A 19973-nucleotide genomic window follows, 5' to 3' on the forward strand; every position below is an offset into this window, starting at 1 on the left:
TCTACACTTTCTATTGTATTCTCCTGTGTTCCGGTGAGAGGCCTGATATGTGTTAGACACAATAAATGTTTTAATGAATAGTAAATACTGCTATCTATAAACCTTTCTTTTAATAAAAAAGAAAATTCTGCTCTTTAAAACTTGTCATAAAACTGGATAGTCACCTTCCCCTTTTGATCGGATGTACTGCCAGGCCTCTGAGAGGATGCTATTTGGGTCATGTGCTGTGTTCAAGAACCTGGTAGCTGCCTGCATCCGCCACGGGAAGAGAAGCAGCACCCACTGCCTGCCCACCACCGTGGACCACATTCAGGCTACAGTTATCAGTTCGGCTCAGCACACAGAGTGGCTCATTTCAGTTCAACTTTGTTAAAGAACAGAATGCAAGATCAGGACTAGATTTTCTTCTTAATGAACTGAAAAATAAGGCCGGTTAAAACTAAGATCTCCCAGAGGACTGAAAAGATGATGAAGACAGCAAAAAATCTTGTACATTTCAGACTGTGGGCCTGCACTTTTAGCAACATAAACAGAAAACCAGCCTGTTCCCAGTCAGCGTTTAGGTAACTACACACCCTGCCACTGGGCTGTCAAGCAACGGACACATCAGACATTCATTCTGAAGTACTGTTTCAAAACGGCTTCTCGAATTTATTGAACTCGTGGGTAGCCTGGTTGAGTGCTGTATAAAACCGAGAGAAAACGCCACCACGCGATGCTTGCTTAGCTTCTGCAGCCAGCTCCAAACTCAGGTGGGGAGCTGGGTGCAGGGACCAGAGACTCGCACTCTCCCTTGAGAGAAGAACCCCAGATTGCACCAGAGCTCCAATTCAAACTTGGTTTTATTAGAAATCCCTCCATAATCAGATTTAAAGAATACTGGATTGTTGCCTCGTACATTTCCATTCCCATTTGGAAAAATGGCCAGAGGCGATGACAAAAATAACCTCTCAAAACAAGGACTCTTCTCCAGAAGCTTCTTGTCAAGCTTCAGTCCATGCATTCCGCTCTTTTCCACTTAAAAAAAAAAAAGGTCTGGCGTGTGCCAGCCTTTACTCAGGCTGACGTGCAAAGCCTCGGCTCTCCGGCCTTCGTCGTAAGGCCAGGACTCATCTCCCAAGCTGCTGGTCCTAATCAAGCCCATGCTTGGTTGCTAAAGCAGCTGTGTTAATGCCAAGGTCAGTCCCAACCCTAACTTCCAATAGTAGGCAGTTGCTTACATCTCTGTGACACAAGCCAGGCCTCAGTGGAAGGGCTGGGTCAGACACCCCTCATCAGCCGAGAGTGAATCACATGGGCAGTCATGTCTGTGCTCCCTTCCCCACAACTCCGTGCAAAGCCACACAACCTAGATGGCTCTCACCTCCTGCCCAGCCATAATGCAAGGTGCTTCAAAGCCATTATCAGAATAAAGGCACAAAGCCAACGTTTTCATCACTGTCTAGACCTATAAGCAGTCAGTCCCCATCTCGTCCTGGGGAGCCTGTACTGCTCGGGAAACGGGAGGACCTGAAAACACAGAGGAGCAACATCTGTGTAGAAATGTGTGCCCTAAGTTCTCCACGCCTTCCTGGGATGGGCAGCTGCCACTTCTCTCTTTACTCTGTCTCACTGTACTGGCTCCACTCTCTAGGTATTGAGACTGGAAATGTATTTGGGAGAAAGAAACCGTGAACACAAGAATAGACTGTACCCAGTGGCCGCCATGCTGACTCTTGGTGAGGTTTGGTATTTGTGCTCTGTCCTAACCACTGAGTGTGAGCAAAGTTCTGGAGAGCTTCTGTGGTCTGCCTGCAGCTCAGTGTCACCTACTATATGACAGAAATAAGGGATTACAGAAGATTTTAGTTTTAGCTTTTTGTCGCTGACCAAGATTTAAAAATTTTACAGAAAACAGATTTGCAGGGTCAGGGAACAGAAGTGTGTCAGCACGGAGAGGAAAGTGAGAAGTGGTAGAGACATCCAGTAGAATTCATAAAATAAAAACACTACCACACAAGCTCACAGAACACAGAGGACCAGAAGAGGAACAGTGTGAGTGGGGCCCAGCAGGTAATTCTCAAATGAATTCTTCTAGGCAGGTCAGAAATTGTGCTTTATAAACTCATTACAATGTAACAGCTTTTAAAATATCTTTTGCCTCTCGCTTCTAGGTGACTCCCTTTTGGTTAGAAAAAAAATCTAGAAATAGTCCAAGTGTCACGTGATGGCAGTGCAGCATTTTGATGCAGATGAGGCAAGGAGCTAGGTGAACTTACACAGTAAGTGACAGTCTATACTTGTTGGTCTTCTCCCTTGACCACCCCAAGTCCTGCCAGGGACAGCATTTACTTCTTCTGGAAGAAGCCAGTAATGGACACTTGTCTGTTGGCTTTGCCCAGAGCAGCGGTCCCTTTCTTGGGGCCCTTTCGCGGCTCCTCTTTGGTCTCCTTTTTCACAGCAGCGGCAGGGGGTCTGTGTACCGGCGCCACCTTCGCCTTACCCTCCTCTTCACTGTCCGTGCACGATTCACTCTCGTAGACTTTTTCAGTCACTGGAATAACGAAACAAACAGGGACACGGTGGCTTTGAGTTACCAAAGGGGAGGTTGCCCTGTGTATCAGGTCCTGCGTTTTTTTCTTACTGGGAGAACACATTTACCCTGATGTCACATGGCTGAGAATCTCCTACTCCTTCACAGCTAAGCCCCGTGTCATCAGATTGCCCAACCCTGTTCCTTGTGTCCTTGTCTGCACTGGCTATGTCTGTATCTCAACATCTCTTCCTAACTCCATGCTCGGAGTGGCTTCCTGAGTCGTCTTGCGTGTCCTACACACCTGCCCATTTCCAGTGCTCACTCTCCGAGCTCTTCATTTAGCCTGTCAGAGCTCCCACTCTGCCTCCATGGGTGCTTCTAGCTCACTCCACCCTGTGTCCACCACTGCCCCATCTGAAGCCACAATTCGTTATTCAACTTCTCAGTTCTTGTAACTGAGTGACTGCTAATGAGCCCAAGATTTACTTCAGCCTACATTATGAAAATGGGAAGCACACTGACCATCAGCACACATGGATGTACCTGGCAGCCTTTGGCAAACACTTCTTGGTGTTGTTTGTTCTCATGGTGTACTCTGCTGGAGGTCAACTGGCTACTGCCTCTTTAGCACACCCTTCACCCATATCCAGTTAACCCAACTAGGCTACAAAACTACCTAATATCTCCCCCTGGGAGTTCTTAGGATTGGTCTTTACTTTCAAGAACCAATAACCCTCTTTGATGATTCCTGCCGACTTAGAGGGCCAAGGGCATTTACAAGCCTTTAGTCCTAGGCCTCAGGAGGCAGAGACAGTTGGATCTCTGAATTCGAGGCCAGCCTGGTCTACAAAATGAGTTACAGGACAGCCAAGGCTACACAGAGAAACCCTGTCTCGAAAAACAAAACAAGAACAAAAGAAAGAAAAAAAGAAAGGAAGGAAGGAAGGAAGAAAGAAAGAAAGGAAAGAAAGAAAAGAAAAGAAAAGAAAAGAAAAGAAAAGAAAAGAAAAGAAAAGAAAGATACAGTTCAGACAAGAGAACTTGGCCTCTCTGGTAATATAATTAGGAACACAGCATCTCAGTCAAGCATGGTATGGCAAACACCTGAAATCTGTGCCCTTGGAGACTGGTAAGAGAACCCTGAGGAGATCATGCCTACAAAGGAAGAAAGGAAAAGAGAAAGACAAGAAAAATGCAGAAAAACTTCAATTTCAGTAAGACTTTCAAGTAATTCGCGTAGTTAATAATATTAGAAAAATGTGTCAATCTTTTTGAGAAGGCACTTGAGACACCCCATAGAATGAACACCCACACTACAATCCAGCATGCACAATCCCAGAACACCCTCCACCCCAAACACCCACCATGCTACATACATCCTACAACTCAATTCATGGACAAAACTATGAACTGTTATTTATTTCTAGGTTAGGAAGACCTGAGGAGCTGTCTACAGAAAGGAAATGATTTCATGGTTGGTAATAAGCCCGATACGTCATAAGCTGTAGTATACTCTGCTCCTCAGTGAAGGCCTCAGAGCAGGTGCGGCAGGCAGCATTGCATGGGCTAAGCCATGTGCGCTCACAATGCAGACAGCCTGCTCTGCAGGGAGTTACAGCGCCTCACTAAAATAAGAACTCGAGCCAGATGCCAAACATTTGCCTTACCTATGCAGCCCTCTTCATCCACAAAGGTTTTAGATTTCAATACACGCTTTCGTTTTCTTTTGTTTTCTCCACTTGAACTCTAAAAGATCAGACAGTAACAATATTAAGTCGACCTGTGAAGCTATAGAGAAAAATAACAGAAGACTCTAAATCTACAAAAATCAGCCCCTATCATACCATTATAATCAAACGTAGAACGAGGAACTCTACACTTCACAGGCACATAATGCTTACTGTATGCACAGGCCTAGCATCTTCCCGATTACAGAAAGAGAAGCATTGCTTAGGAAAGATTCTAGTTCTTGGTGAAAAAGACACACAGATTAAGGACCTTAGTGGAAGAGAGGGACAAGGAAAGCATGCTACTACAATATGCTGTGTCAGGGCTTTCCAGGAAAGCAGCAGATACTTCCATGTTCAGCCTTGGTGTTGGAACATCATACCCAACTAGTTTAGCCAGAAGCACATATTACTACTATCTACATTTTCATCCTGTTTCTTTGGCTATGATATAACAGTATGAGATTTACAGTAAGTCTTGGCAGAATGAAGTAAAGAAAACTCGTGGCTACAAAGGAGTTATGGGCATCCATCTTCTCAGCATTCCACACCCACTACTGTCAACAATGGAGACAGAAGAGCCACAGCTGAGGTCACTGCTTGTTGTGGCTTTCTCATCTAGTCCTTTCCCTAAGAACAAATTTGAGTTTTGTGTTTCCTTTTATCTTTCATAATTTGCCCTGGTGGAGGCTGGGCCGCAAACAGTCCTGATGGTGATCACAAAAAAAACAAACAGCTGCCCAGAGCCACACTCCCTGCAACCTTCCTAAGGCTATCCCTACAGCAAGGTCTGCCCTCAGGTAAGAAGAGAAGTGTGTCCATCTGGTCAACCTGAAGGGAAGCGAGATGAGACACGAGCCAGCTCTCGGCCACTGAGAAGATACGAGAAGGACACACAAGATCCCACAGTGACTGTAGGGTCCCGAGAGAAGACACACAGAAGAGAGAACTGGGCTGGGTTTACCTTGACGGGAGGAGACTCAGGTTTTGGCACAGACTCAGGAGGTGGAGATGCAGGAGGAGGTGGAGATGGTGAATCTGCTTCATATATTTCAGGAGAGTCTGGGAAGACTGGAAAATGGAACAAACTTAATGAAGAGAACTAAAAGCTCTAACTAGCACAATGTCTTCTCCACTGTATCTGCCTTGAAGCTTCTGCTTTTCAAAGCGTATTTTGCAAGCAGTAAAGATCAAGGACTGCAGTCAGAGACTTAAAATACACATTAATTATTTTACATAATTACAATCAAGAATTTCTGAAGTTGGCAATACCTTAGAGATTCTCTTAGCCAAGTGTTCTATCGTGCACAAGACCAGAACATGAAGTTGGTTGACATATAATGATCATTTACCACATATCAGGAGGCTCACTTTATTCTCACCACAGCCCCAGAGACAGATCTTACTCCCATAACACAGTTGAGTAAACAGGTTCCGAGACTCCACTTGGCAAAGGCTCACGACTCATAAAAACAGGTCTTAAACCCAAGCCAGTGTGATTCCATAGCCTTTGTAACCCAACCATCCGTTCTCTTCCCAGTGTGACCGAGTCAGTGGAGACAGCCTGTTCTCAGTGCTCCACAGTGTTTTTGTTGCTAGTGTCTGAGGATGACTGACAGGATTGCTGGACCCAGACCGTCCAGCTGGAACTAAGTGCACAGTTTTGGGAAGAATCACCTTTGAAAGCTGATCTCCATGAAAGATCTAACAGCCAACCCTGATTCTAAGAGACTTTCTAGTGACTTCCCCACTGATAAGCCTTGCTTTACCACACAGAGAACGGGCGGGAAAAAAGTCAGGAGAGAAAGAATGTTGTGGAAATGGTATCTGACAATGGAGTACCACACAGGGATCCCAGTTTCTCAGTAAAGAATCAGGTCTAAGAGAAAAGAAGGCCACCAGAAAGGAAGGGAGGGACCTCAGCAGACTACTATTTTGTTTATTTGTTTGTAATTTTATCTTCCCCCAAGCTGAGGTCTGAACCCAGGGCCTTGTATTTACTAGGTGAGCACACTGAGCTAATCTCTCCAACTCCGAACCTACTGCTTAATCACCACCAAGATACTGCTGGCCATGGGCCTGGGTAGCTGCTTAGCCTCACCTGCTCCCTGAACCTCCTGGCTACATTCAAATTCTCTGCACAAATCTTGGATCTGAATTTCTCCCAACTGATTAGGTCAGTGTTAAAAATTATGACAGTGGAGGGTTCATGGCCAAATGACCTAAAGAGGTGAAGCAGAGTAAGAGCCAGAATAAAGCAATAAATTAGACACCTCATGTATGAAATGGGCCCTAACTTTATGAGTTCAGAGAAACAAGAGACAGAAATAAAGGAAAGCAGAGCAGCTTCAGTCTAGGTATGAACTCAGCTCCGTGAGGCCAGCTTGCAACGGAGTCTAAGCAAGGGCAGTGTCACCACAGAACCAGGGACTCCCTAGAAGGCTGGGCTGTAGTGGGCCCTCTCGGACCCCTCCCGGCACTGCACGCAGTGTTTACCTGTGTCTGCCCTCAGACTCAGTTCAACGAGCAGGGGCTACAGCTGTGCCGGCACTGGGCACAGAGCAACAGTAACTCTGGTGTCTTAAATCAAGGAGAGTAAGTACTTCCTGGATAAAATCTGGGGTGAGGAACATCCACAGACATGTTCCCACTTCCTACTTTCCAGTTGCCCACCTCCGAGAACATACGGTAATAAAATGTCATAATCCCCCTGGCAGAGAAGAGAGCAGAGGAATAAAGAGATTTCAACACTGCCTGAGAGATGGAAGGCAGCTGGGAGGAGCTGACAACGAGAGCCAGTTCAGTGATTCAGATGGCAGGGATTATCATCATAAGCTTTGTTTTATCGAACTTTAAAAACTGTCTGTGTTTAAACTTAGATATTTTAAGGATAAGCAACCAACATTTTCTACTTTATAAACATCAACCACTCGTTTTCATAATAACCCCACAAATCATTATTTGTCTCATACAACAGACGTTTAGAGAAAGTTAAAAAAAAAAAAAAAAAAAAACGTGCCCATAGTCAGTCTTTACCATTAATCCAAGCCTTCCGACTCAGGAAATTTTTACTGACGTAAATATGACGGGTGCTCGTGCATCAGTGTGCTCAGTGACGAGAAACATTCAAGAGATGAAGCATCACCTCAAGAAAGCAGTTTTTACTTGGACAGAATTAAGAGCTGTGGGAAAACGCGTGTCAGTGAACCAGCAATGTAACCACTTGTTTGTCAAGAGTCCTCTGGCAGAGACTAGTGATTTCAATTCCTGGAAAGCAATCACTGTTTCCTAGGACTCAATATATATTTTTTGTAATACCTATCTTACCCCCCCCAAAAAAAGAAAGAAATAGGTGTGCGTGAGTGTGCACGTGTGTTCCATAAGCTTGAAATCCACCACAAACAATCTGCAAGGACTGAAAAAGTTAGCAAATACTTAACACAGCTGTAAGCTATTTCTTCCTAGCAACACAGATATTAATGTTATTTCTTTCTGGGCCTGCCATGTTTTGTTTTGTTTTAAATATGTAGAACTACTAAAGGTGCTTATGACACTTCCAGAGTGAAGGGGGAAGGAATTTGCCGAGGAGGTACATCTAAGAATCTCTGTTACACACTGAACATCCAGTGGGGCAGGGGGAGGAACACAGTGCAAAAGGCTACTGTGTGTCAAGCGCTATCTCAGCATTCCTGGTGTGTTGTCTTAATATCCACAAAGAGCACCAATTCCGGCTGGGTGTGGTGGCCCACACCTTTAATCCCAGCACTCAGGAGGCAGAGGCAGGCCGATCTCTGTGAGTTTGAGGCCAGCCTGGTCTACAAGAGCTAGTTCCAGGACAGCAGGACAGGCACCAAGGCTACAAAGAGAAACCCTGTCTTGAAAAAAATAAAAATCCACAAAAAGCCAGTTTGTAGTAACACTGCAGTTCTGGAAGAACTAACAAGGACCCAAAGTTATGGCACCCGCCTAACATCAGGGAGTAAGCAGCGCAGAAGACACATTATACCTTAATTCTTGGAAAACTACCTCTGATAGTTCCAAGTTTAGCCGAGTTCTCGCAACATACTTCCCTGGATAGCACAATGTAGCCCCCAAACCTTTCTCTTTAGCTTCTTTCTACATACTTTACCCAGTTTGGGGTGAGATCTAAAGAATACTTAGACCTGGGTTGAAGAGAGCGCAGACGCTAAGAGTACTGGCTGCTCTTCAAGACCCAGCTTCAGTTCCCAGCATCAACGTGGCAGGCAGCTCACCACCTTGTGTAACTCCAGTCCCAGGGAATCTATTGCCCTCTTTTGAACACTGTATGCATATGGTACACACAAACATGTAAGCAAAACACCCATATACATACTTTAAAAAATATTAAAAGAACTTGATATTTGTTTTAAAGCACATTAATTTTCCTGCAGATTCCTGTGCTTATTCTGCTTGCTTATCTTACAACACTGTGCACATTCTGACCCTGGATGAGCCACAGTGACACTATACATCCAGGGTCTTGCAATTTTACCAGTTTTATTTATTGGAATGTCTAGAATATGTACTTGAATGCAGCCTTAGAGAGAAAGGAAAGGGCTTAGATAGTGTGTGTGAAAGTCGTACTTTCGTTTTCTGTATTTCTGTTTTCTTTTCTTTTTTTGGATTTATTTATTATGTATATAGTGTTTTGCCTGTATGTGTCCTTGCAGGACAGAAGAGAGCACCAGATCTCATTACAGGTACTTGTGAGTCACCATGTGGTTGCTGGGACTTGAACTCAGGACCTCTGGAAGAGCAGTCAGTGCTCTTAACCTCTGAGCCATCTCTCCAGTCTCTGTTTTAGGTATTTTCATAAGTTACCAAATGATCACTATTCTGATAAAAATCTGTAGCAGACTTCAAAGAGAATTATTCTCTCCTTGTTAGGACTACTGCTCTCGTTGTAGTCCACAGTAAGTGAATTTTTCAGATCGTTGAGCATGAACAGGAAATGATCCCCTACCAAAAATGAATAGCAATGCCTACCTTCATCTTCACTGCTATCAGACTGAGGAAGCTTGATTCTTCTCCTCCTCTTTTTCTTCAGGTTTTCAGTTTCCTTGGCTTCCTCGTCAGATACGTCTACTCGCTTCCCCCTGCAGCCATCAGAATAGAAGGTGTGCACATGTTTGAGTATGCGTGTGTTCCTATGCAGCTTCTTTTAGCGCTTACAGCCATAAATCCAGAGGGTAGAAAATAACAAAGTAGGTAAGGAAAGACTGATTCATTTTTATGTTTATTTGAGACAGTGTTTTTATGTAGTCCTGGCTGTCCTGGAACTCACTAGGTAGACCAAGATGGCCTCTAGCTCAGAGATCCTCTTGCCTCTGCCTCCCAAGTGGTGTACCACTGTGCCCAGCAGAAAGACAGATCCTTCGGAGAAAATACACTGCTAGCTATTCACAACTATATCACTTTATAGGGTAGTCAGAACAAAAGGTTTTCACCAGTTCTCTCTAGGCCAGTTTAGAGTCCTGTCAATGCCCCCCCCCCCACTGGCCTTTCGGTAATTTAACATGCATTAAATAAGCAGCTAAATAACCACATTGCAAAGATCAGGAAAGAAATACTGTTCTCAAAAAGCCATGGCAGGCCAGACATAGTGGCACATGCCTATAATTTCTGCAGAGAGGTGGGAGGATTCTAAGACTGAGGGCAGCCTGGGCCACACAGTGAAACCTGCCTCAAAAGACAAACAGGTTTTGGCCCCTGCTGCACTAGCTATTATACAACATGATAAAATTTAATGGACAAATAACATTGTGGGACACAACTGTTAAAAGCTAAGTAGATATTCAACAGGTAGGAAGGAAGACAATATTCTAAATTGAAAGAACAACGTGAGCAAAGGCATAGATAAGACCATAAATTCGTTCTAGTGATGTCATAAAAACCTAGACTTTCTCTTGACATTATTTAGCTTCTCTGTCTGCTTTCTCCATTATGGCATCATCAATAAATAATTTAAGGGCCTATTGTGTGTTAGAGACAAATACATATAAACCATAATCTTTCTGTCATTGAGTGCCTATGTCTTATTTAATTTTGAACATCAACTTTTTTTTCTACTTTAGCTAGGAAAATAAAGCAAACCCAAAGCAAGCCAAAGGGAATAATATTAGAGTAGAAAACAATGCAGTAGAAAATAAAGAAAACTAACAAAGCCTAAAGTTGTCAGGTTAAGGAGAAAAGATTAATAAGCCTTTTACAATAGAGGGAAAACATGTATTTCCAAGTGGAAATTAAGAGAATAAAGGACTCTGTAGTCATAACTGCAGAGTCTACAAATACTCTAAGAACAAGGCTAGATTATGAACGCTTCAACAAGCTCAGGCACTTAGAGGAAATAAAGTCCTTTAAAAGCACAAACTGGTCCAAAAAGAACTAGAAAATTTGACTAACACTATATAAAGCTCTCTCACACGTGTACATACACACACACACACAGAGAGAAAATCCAGGCCCAGATTCACTAGTAGCTTTTATTATATATTTAAATGTATTAGAAATATATCCACACATAGGGCCAGAGATGGCTCTGCAGACCAAGGTGTAGCTGCCAAGCTTAATGAACCAAGTTCTATTCCAGGGCCCCACACTGTGGCAGTAGAAAACTGACTACTACAAGTCATGTCCTCTGTGTCATGGTGTGTACATAAACACATAACACACACACACACTAAATAAATGTTAAAGAAAAAATATGGTTCACAAACTTCTTTGGAATATGGGAAACTCCTCTTAACTTACGAAGTTAACACAAGTTGGATACTAAAACTAGCCAATTACCAGGAAAGAAAATAGCTGAGCTCTAGTCCTCAAAAATACAGAAACAAAGTCCTCCTAGGGCAATGTTGACCAATCTAGCAGTGTGTAAAAACAATAGACATGACCAGAATGCAAGGCTGGTTTAACATTTTTGTGTCAGTCAGTATAACCGACCATATTAGCAGAAAAACTGCATGAGCCGCCTCAATAAAAGCAGAAAAAGCATGCTAAAATTTAAAAGCAATGAGTTTTTAATTTAAACGCCTCTCAGAAAACTTGGAATAGAAAAAAACCTTCTTAACCTAGCAAAGGACACCTACTAAAAACCTACACTTAACTGGCTATTTAGTGGAGGGATGCTGAGTGCTGGATCATAGCTGGGACATTTTAATCCATGTATATCATGTGTTCCCAGGAGGCAAGGGCTACTGGGCAGAGCTTTACCCCTCTGAAATGTCACCATTTTGTTGCTCCAACTTTACCACAAAAGTTGGTTCTTTGTGGGCCTATCAGTGCTGACAGTGTCCTTTAGAATTTCTTTCAACAGACTAATTCCTACCAGCTATGAGGTAGTGTCTCAAACTCCTGGATCCATTTTTAACAGCTTGTGTGCGTTTTATTTTCTTTTCTAATTACATTTTACCACTTGAAAAATAAACTCATTGATATAAAAAGAAAACAAAGAACTTCTTCTCTTAAACTGGACTGGAAACAGTAACTTCTCACTGGGTACTGTGATGTGAAACACACACACACGCACACACACACACACACACACACAGGCACACTTTCATGGTGTCTACACACTTATTCTGAAGTCTGGGGGCAATGATGATCACAGTTTGCATCAGTGCCCCGCAGCCCCGCTTCACCAGGTGAGCCTGGGCTTCTCTCTTCATTCTCTCAGCATTAAGTAGGATTTAGTACTCAGCTGAAAAGGCGGGCCTGCGGTAGAAATCCCAAACAGACCTTCTCACCTCCACAAGACACTCCCCTGCCCAAGTGACAAAATTTTCCTACCATTTTTTTTCCTTCTGCTGCATCTTCACAGGCTCTGCCTTCCTGCTGGATTTCTTCGGAGCTGTGGGAGCTGCCAGCTTTGCTTCAGTGACAGACGCTGGAGGCTGCTCCACTGCTTTTTCTTCTTTCACTTCTTGCTCTGGATCCAAACTGACTTTAAGTTTATCTACAAATAAAGTACAGCAGGCCATATGTAACCACCGTGCACTGTTAACCATCCCTCCTCTGCCAGGTAAGGCTAGGAGCAAGGGGTAAAAACAGTCCCTGTCCTAAAAAAAAGAGCATAGTTGACCAAGAAAACATCTATGATCTTCATTTCTGATTCCCATTACAACACTAAACTCGCATTACACCACTGCCCTAGTGACAGCAAACACAAGGTTTCAAAATACCAAATTTTGGGTTTATTGTGTTTCTGTTGGGTGTATGCACGCCATGATACAACTGTGAAGGTTAGAGGAGAATGTTCTCTGCTTCTCCTTCTACCGTGCAGATCCCAGGGATCAAACTCAGGTCCTCAGGCTTGACAGCCCCTAAACTCAACTTTCATGAAGTTATCCTCTTATTTTCAAATGAGGAAAACAAGAGCTGCAGGTAGTCATGATGATGTTCAAGAATACAACTTAAAAATGGGCTGACAGCTAAATTCGTAGCAACATCTTTTCTATTCAAACTCTTTAAAAATTATTTATTTTGCTTGTATCGGTGTTTTTTGTTTGTTTGTGTCTGCATGTATGTCTGTGTACCACAAGCATGTCTGGTGTGTGTGGAGCCAGAAGAGGCATTGGGCCCCTGGGACTGCAGTTAAAGATGGTTGTGAGCCACCACATGAGCGCTGGAAATTGAACCTAGGTCCTTAGAAGAGCAGCCAGTGCTTTTAACCACTGAACCATCTCTCCAAGCCCTGTAGTTTAATGCCTGGATAGTCCTATCTCACTACTACCTTCAATGATAGAACTTAATTCAAATCCTGCTTCCCTCTGGGCAAGCCTAAAAGCCATTTTTCTCTGTAAGAACTGGGATAATATTTATAAGACTACTATCAGGCAAAAACATCAAGTGAGTTACCCAAGGTATCACTGAGAAAAAAAGTAAGCACTGGATATGAGCATCAGTTAGTTCAACTGCTGACAAGCTGAGATACCACAGCACACACAAGTGGCCATGCAGAACAGAAATGCATCAGCCACCTGAGAAATACAGAAATGCATAATCTTGCCTCGAGTACCCAGTGATAGCTATTTATAGGCAAAGTCAGAATACACAGTTAGAAAGCCATACATAGTGGAGATTCTTCAGAAAGCCGTTTGTGTTACCTGGTCTGTAGCACCGGCTACCGTGGGGAAAACCACCTGTCTTAGTCTTGGCTGAGTGTACAGGTTAGGACAACAGTTTTTCAAAGCATGTATGTTCTCTACGGACCACAACACAAAATGCAATCTATTCACATTTTTGAGTGTTTATGTGGGAAACCTCGCGGGTGGGTTTCACTAGTGCAATAGTGGTTACCATGGTTCCAATTTTAAATTCTGTTTTCTGTTTTGTTTTTTTGGTTTTTGGTTTTTCAAGACAAGGTTTTTCTGTAGCTTTGGAGCCTGTCCTGGAACTTTCTCTGTAGACGAGGCTGGCCCAAACTCACAGAGATCCGCCTGCTTCTGCCTCTCAAGTGCTGGGATTAAAGGTGTGTACCCCCACTGCCTGGCTAAATTCTGTTGTTCTCATCTGTGCTTTTTAAACTTTCCCACTAAAATATCCCAAATTCACTAGGAAAGTGAACATTCTGCAAGTAACAGAATTTCATGCTTTTTAAGGCTAAGCAACCTCTCACTGTCTGCATCTCTCTACAGACAAAGGTTTTGTCTTCTTTTTCCATTCTACCACAAGTGTGCAACAGAGCTAAGCACATAGTAGGTATACAATCAACAATTTCAAAATTTGGCAGTTTTTACTGTTAACAAATATTTGTATATTTTAGGTATTTTTAAATGATAAACGGGTACTAGATTGGCTCAGGGCAGTTCTATCTGCTCTTTCCACACCAGGCAACTCACAATGGCCTGGAACACCTACTTCTGGATTCCATAGGAAACTAACCCCACAAATTACACAAATACAAGTTATCCAAAAAAGTTTTAATTAATTAAAATTCCTCACTGGATCTTATAAATACACAAAATACACAAAAACAAGAAAATCATCAAACTGTCAATAGTAACAGACTGAGTACAGCGTACCAGCCCCAGCCAGGCAGGCAAATGACATCACGATGTGTTCACAGAAATGCGGCCCCCCGTGCACTGCTTCCCAGCCAGGCAGGCAAATGACATCACGATGTGTTCACAGAAATGCGGCCCCCCCGTGCACTGCTTCCCAGCCAGGCAGGCAAATGACATCACGATGTGTTCACAGAAATGCGGCCCCCCGTGCACTGCTCCAGCACCACCACCAAAGCGTGTTTCTGATAGCTTCCAGGTACCACATTTTTCTACTTTCACAACACAAAAACATTCTTTTCTGAGAACCTCCACAGCAAATAAAACACTATCACTCCAATCCCCCACGGCGTATCAATCTGACCGTCGTGGGAAAGCAGAATTCAGACTAAAGTCTTTGGATAGACATGCGACAAAAGGTCACAGGTCTCTGTAAACCTGATGTTCCAAGAAAGAGTGCGGTAAGTACCCCATGGTTCCTACATTCTGCTTGGTATTCTGCCGCAAACCCCAAGGGATGTGTACTTGATATGAGAAGTATAAAAATATGTAACTATTGGCTCTTTCCATTAAGAAAGAATTCTTATTTAAATAAAGTTCTTTCCTTCCTCAAAAAAACAAATTGCATTTAAATGGCCTGGCCATTACTGCCTATTTTCACATTGGCATTTAATTCAGTGCCGTGAGTAATCTTAAAAAATAACCCAAGAGAGGCAAAATATTTGTTTTTGTGGTCCCTGGAGACATCTGTAGTTAGGGTCACACCAAGCAAACTGGCGCCAGCGTCCGCGATATTAAGTGCAACTCTCTCACTTTATCACCCGTCCTCAAAAGCTTCACCACCTAAGTATTTATTTTCTTCCTAAGGCCAGAAGTAAAAGCAGAAATACTCTCCAGGAGCTCAAGTATACCCAAAAGTTCCCTTCCTTTCCTAATACATTGGTCAGCACACTATGAATATGTTAGGGAATGGGAATGCCTGATAGGCAAAACCTAGACCACGGGCCTTGACTGCAGGAACATGCTACTACAGTAACTTTCTTCTGTGAGTTCAAAGAAATTAAGAACATACTTACTCATAGCTGCTTTTCCAAAAAAGTTGCTCATCATATTTCCTTTTCCTGGTGCTTTGCCCCCAGCTGAAGATGCCTAAAAGCATAAAACAAACAAACATACATACAATTTCTAATTTTGCCTAACATTCAAGCTGTTCTTGAAGTCCCATGGCCTCAACCATCTCTAAGAGTACAGCACAGTAAGTCAGGCGTGGTGGGACAGGACTGCAATTCCAGAACAAGAGAGGATTAAGAGTTCAGGGACATCCTCAGCTACCCTGCAAGATCACAGCCAGAACGGGCCAGGTGTAGCAGGAAAACAAAGCATTCCAACTTGACAGTACAGACTCTAAACATCATGGCAAAATGTTAACTAAGAACCTAGAGCAAAGCCAGGCGGTGGTGGTGCACACCTTTAATCCCAGCACTCAGGAGGCAGAGGCAGGCGGATCTCTGTGAGTTCGAGCTAGCCTGGTCTACAAGAGCTAGTTCTAGGACAGGCTACAAAGCCACGGAGAAACTTTGTCTTGAAAAACCAAAAAAAAAACCAACAAAACAAAAAAACAAAACCAAAAACAAAGAAACAAACAAAGAACCTAGAGCAGAATTCCAGACCATCTGATGAAGCCTGCTTTCTGTTTTCACAAATTACTTATGAGTACATCTGAGCTTTTCTTGAGCATATTTTGAAGCTATCTGTCTTAAGAGAATTTAATTAGAAGTGGTATGCATGGCAACGGGAGAGAAGGTAGAGTATTTTTAATTCTCAGGGAGATCTGAACCCTGGGCCTCCATTTCATAGCAGTATGGCTGCAGGCAAATTACTTTACACATACAAAATAAAAATAAAAGACAGCAAGATTCAAACAGAACTGATATGAGGCTTTACACAGAGGTCAGACTTAGTGCACAGAAGGATTCAATGTGTGCTTGTTTCTGCCTTCCCTCCTTTCTCTTTGTGAGATAGTGTCCCCGTGTAGCCTCCTCTTCCCGAATGCTGGGATTACAGGCACAGACCACCAAACCAAGAGAGCTTTTTTCCTTACTGCCCTCATGTTAGTTCAGCCGACTGGACAATAAAAACAAGAGAAACAAATGAAGAATGCGGACGGGGAGAGCACGGACTAGAACACGAAGGGCAAAGCTCCAGCCAGACGTTCTCAAACGTCACACCCCACAATTCCTCAAACCTGCAGTTTTTTGAGCAATTTTCACATACATTATTTCAATGGCTGTCGAATGACCTTATTTAGTGTACAAGCTGGGTATTGCCATTTTATAGGAGAATCCAATCTCGGAGAGAGTATTATGGGGAAGAAAGAACTACCGGGGAGAAAATACAGATCCCATTAGGCCAAGCACTGTGGCTCGTGTCTCTTCCCAGGCTGGAGAGGCAGAGGGGAGCCTAAGTTTGAGGTCAGCCTGGACCTGAGAGCAAGACCTCAAACAAATAATCACAAATGTTCAAACTGAAGTAGATCGCTCGGCACTGACCGTGGCCCTTCTATAAATAAACTAGCACAGAAATTGGAGGCCTTCCTGGACTCCATCCCGCTTTTAAAGGCCCAGTGTCAAGAGACTGACTTACATTTGTTACTTCTTTAGCCTCTGCTTTAGTCTCCTTGTTGGTGTCTTGGGTTTTAGTAGCAGCTTTAGAGAGCAACATTCCCATGATTCCTTTGGGCTGCTGGGACACCTGTTTGGAGGCAGGTGGGCCATGGCCATTGGTGGTCAGTTCATTGGCTTGTGTCTCACTTGCTGCCTGAAGATTCGACTGCTCAAACTTTCTGGAAGATGAGGATTCTGCAGGAGCTCTGGGGACAGCTGCGGCACACTGTATGGCACTAAACCTAAGTACAGAAGTATGTATAAGATTAATGGCACTACCAAACCTCATTTCCAAACTCTGTGCTTTTTAAAACTAGACTATCACAGAAAAATTTCATGTAAACTCTCATTTGGGTGAAGAAACATGCAGTAGGGAGAAGCAACTCTGCCTAAAATTCACGCTCACCTAGTTGCGAAGCGAGGACCGAACCAGCCGTTTTCTACCGCATCAGACTAAACACACTTGCTTTCTTGTTTGGGTTTTTGTCCTTCCTAGAACTCACTGTGTAACTAAGCTAGCCTTGAACTCACAGAGACCTGCCTGCCTTTGCTCTGGAGAGGGGAGATTAAAGGCGTGCATCACTACACCAACTTCTACACTTGTTTTCCTTCACCTTTACTGTCCAGCAAACAGGAATACTCTCACCACCCTTGGGAAACAAGATGGTCTTTTGACCAAGTTCAAAGAGCAGTAATTATCAACCAAACTGGAACTAAAAGCTATACATTATTAACAGTGTTTTGGCAACTCTCCTAGCCAGAGTGTGTCATACTTTAAAACATGAAATAGGGATACATCCTGTAACTCATGCTCCTTTATATCCACTTGTTCCTCGTTTCTAAAAATACCAACTTACACCAGGAGGTTACAAGCTGAAGGCTCAGCAACAACACTTGGTTAACAGTCTGCATGGCATATTCCTGGGGATATTCACCTCCTCCTCTCCAGTCACTGCCAACGTCCCTGTTCACATGCCTGCAATGCCGTCATCTACGACGTGAATGGGAACCCATTTACCCTCTCAGGGGTCAGACATAGAGCAGAGTTCCCCCAGCTTTTCCTAATAAAGAAAACATTTTACTTTCCAGTGTTTTGCTTATTGGGGGTAGGTGAAAGTTCCCTGGAGGCCTCTTCATTCTTTGTGTTACAGGCATTCAGCGTAGGGCCTGGTACATAGAAAGGATTGAGAAGAATTCCTGGCTGAAGAGGAGGCTTCTGGCTCCCCTCCCTTCTTCAGTGTGTCACCTCAACTTGGACTTGGAGATGGGGAAGACACAGAAACTGTAGAGACAGAAGCTATTCGAAACTAACCAGAATAACTGCCTATGCAATGGTCCCTGTACTTCATTTCAGAGATAACTTTAGACTAAGTGGATCCAGAGCAGCACAAATCTTCACCGAGTCACAGTCCACTCAGAACACCTGTGGTTGATGAGAGCTGAGAACAGAGGGAAACCGTTTACTTTTGCCCTCTGGTCTTCCTCTCTGGCCCTACAGCATCCCCAGGTACAATGGAAAAGGCAATGTTTTATCTCATTGTCAGCACCTGAAGTTGGTCGTAAGACAACTCTTTATTTGGTCTGCATTCGACACCTTAGGATCAGGACCAGCAACTGGCAACCAGGAAGAGACCAAGTTTGAAGACTGCTCAACCCTGAAATCTCACCTCCCCTGCTTTCAAAACATCTCCTAAAACACAACATCAGATTTCAGGAGGCTCACAATTCTTAGGAACAAGCACAAACTTCTTTATTGGAAATAAGCTCTCCCTCCTCCTACTTTTATCTCCAGATGAGATGGTTAATCTCAATTGTCAATTTGATAAGCTCTAGCATTACCTGGGAATTTGGCCTCTGGGCAAACCTATGAAAGAATACCGTGTACCTTGATTTAGATAACTGAGGTAGGAAGACCTGCCCACTGTGGGAGGCAACCGTCCCTAAAATGGGATCCTGGACTATATAAAAAGGAGAAAGTGAGCTGAACAAACTTTCATCGATCTCTGATTTTGATTGGGACTGTGATGTGACCAGCTGCTTCTAGCTCCTGCAGTCTTGACTTCTTCACCATGAACCGTGCCACTAAACTGTAAACCAGAATAAACCCTTTGTCTTTTACGTTGCTTTGGTCAACAACAGAAAGAGAAACCATGACTCGGAGTCTGGCGTGTACACAACCGAGGAGGAGGATGAACAGTAGTTCTGCTCTGCCTGCCTCACCTCCTAGCGCTGGGGACAAAGGATGCATTTCCATGCCTGGCCAAGTCTGAAATTCTACAGAGGACATGTCCAGCAGAGTTCACTGCAGTGCCCTGGTATTTTCATGCATGGGCAGATTTTGCTTCAAACTCAACCTGTGAGCTAGGGATTTCTTATCAGATATAGAAGATATTTACATTATGATTCATAACAGTAGCAAAGTTACAGTTATGGAGTAGCAACAAAGATCATCTTATGGTTGGGGGGATCACAACACGGGGAACTATATTAAAGGGCTGTAGCATTAGGAAGGCTGAGAACCACTGCTAAACTTCCGGGTTAGCTTTCACCACTGTTTGTCTACTTGCTGGACATTGACAGGACAAATTTTATCTGATGTCGGATATGATGAACCATAGCTTGACATACCACAGATTCTTCTTCATCATCATCATCATCATCATCATCATCATCATCATCATCATCATCATCATCATCGAGACAGGGTTTCTCTGTGTAACCACCCCTGGCTGTCCTGGAACTCGCTCTGTAGACCAGGCTGGCCTTGAACTCAGAGATCCACCTGCCTCTACCTCTCCTAAGTGCTAGGATTAAAGGCGTGCACCACCATCGCCCAACCACAAGATTTTAAAATAATACAGATATTTTTAAATAAAATTAAATGTTTTACATAAAATTAGCAAAGTATTTTTTCTTGAAATCCTTCTCTAAGACTTGTAAATTACTCTCTGACTATATATTTATTTAATAAATATTCAAATACTTATAAGAGAAAAAAGCCAACTCTAATGCCCATCGTTAACAGTTAACATTAGTTACTGAAAAT

The 19973-nt window shown here is 43.3% G+C and overlaps 1 protein-coding gene across 3 annotated transcripts in view; it reads right to left on the minus strand.

The window, feature by feature from the left end:
- Nucleotides 1-625: 625 nt before the first annotated feature.
- Nucleotides 626-19973, minus strand: part of Pold3 (DNA polymerase delta 3, accessory subunit) — a 37439-nt gene continuing 18091 nt past the window's right edge. For all 3 annotated transcript variants that reach the window (XM_038314273.1, XM_038314272.1, XM_038314274.1), the window contains 7 exons: nt 16908-17169; nt 15341-15413; nt 12052-12217; nt 9250-9359; nt 5207-5313; nt 4183-4261; nt 626-2533 (listed from right to left, as the gene is read on the minus strand). In XM_038314273.1, coding sequence (XP_038170201.1) covers nt 2328-2533; nt 4183-4261; nt 5207-5313; nt 9250-9359; nt 12052-12217; nt 15341-15413; nt 16908-17169 — 1003 coding nt within the window. In that variant the 3' untranslated portion in view covers nt 626-2327. The remainder of the gene's footprint in view (nt 2534-4182; nt 4262-5206; nt 5314-9249; nt 9360-12051; nt 12218-15340; nt 15414-16907; nt 17170-19973) is intronic.

The sequence above is a fragment of the Arvicola amphibius genome, chromosome 12 (genome assembly GCF_903992535.2).
Source record: "Arvicola amphibius chromosome 12, mArvAmp1.2, whole genome shotgun sequence".
Lineage (NCBI taxonomy): Eukaryota > Metazoa > Chordata > Mammalia > Rodentia > Cricetidae > Arvicola > Arvicola amphibius.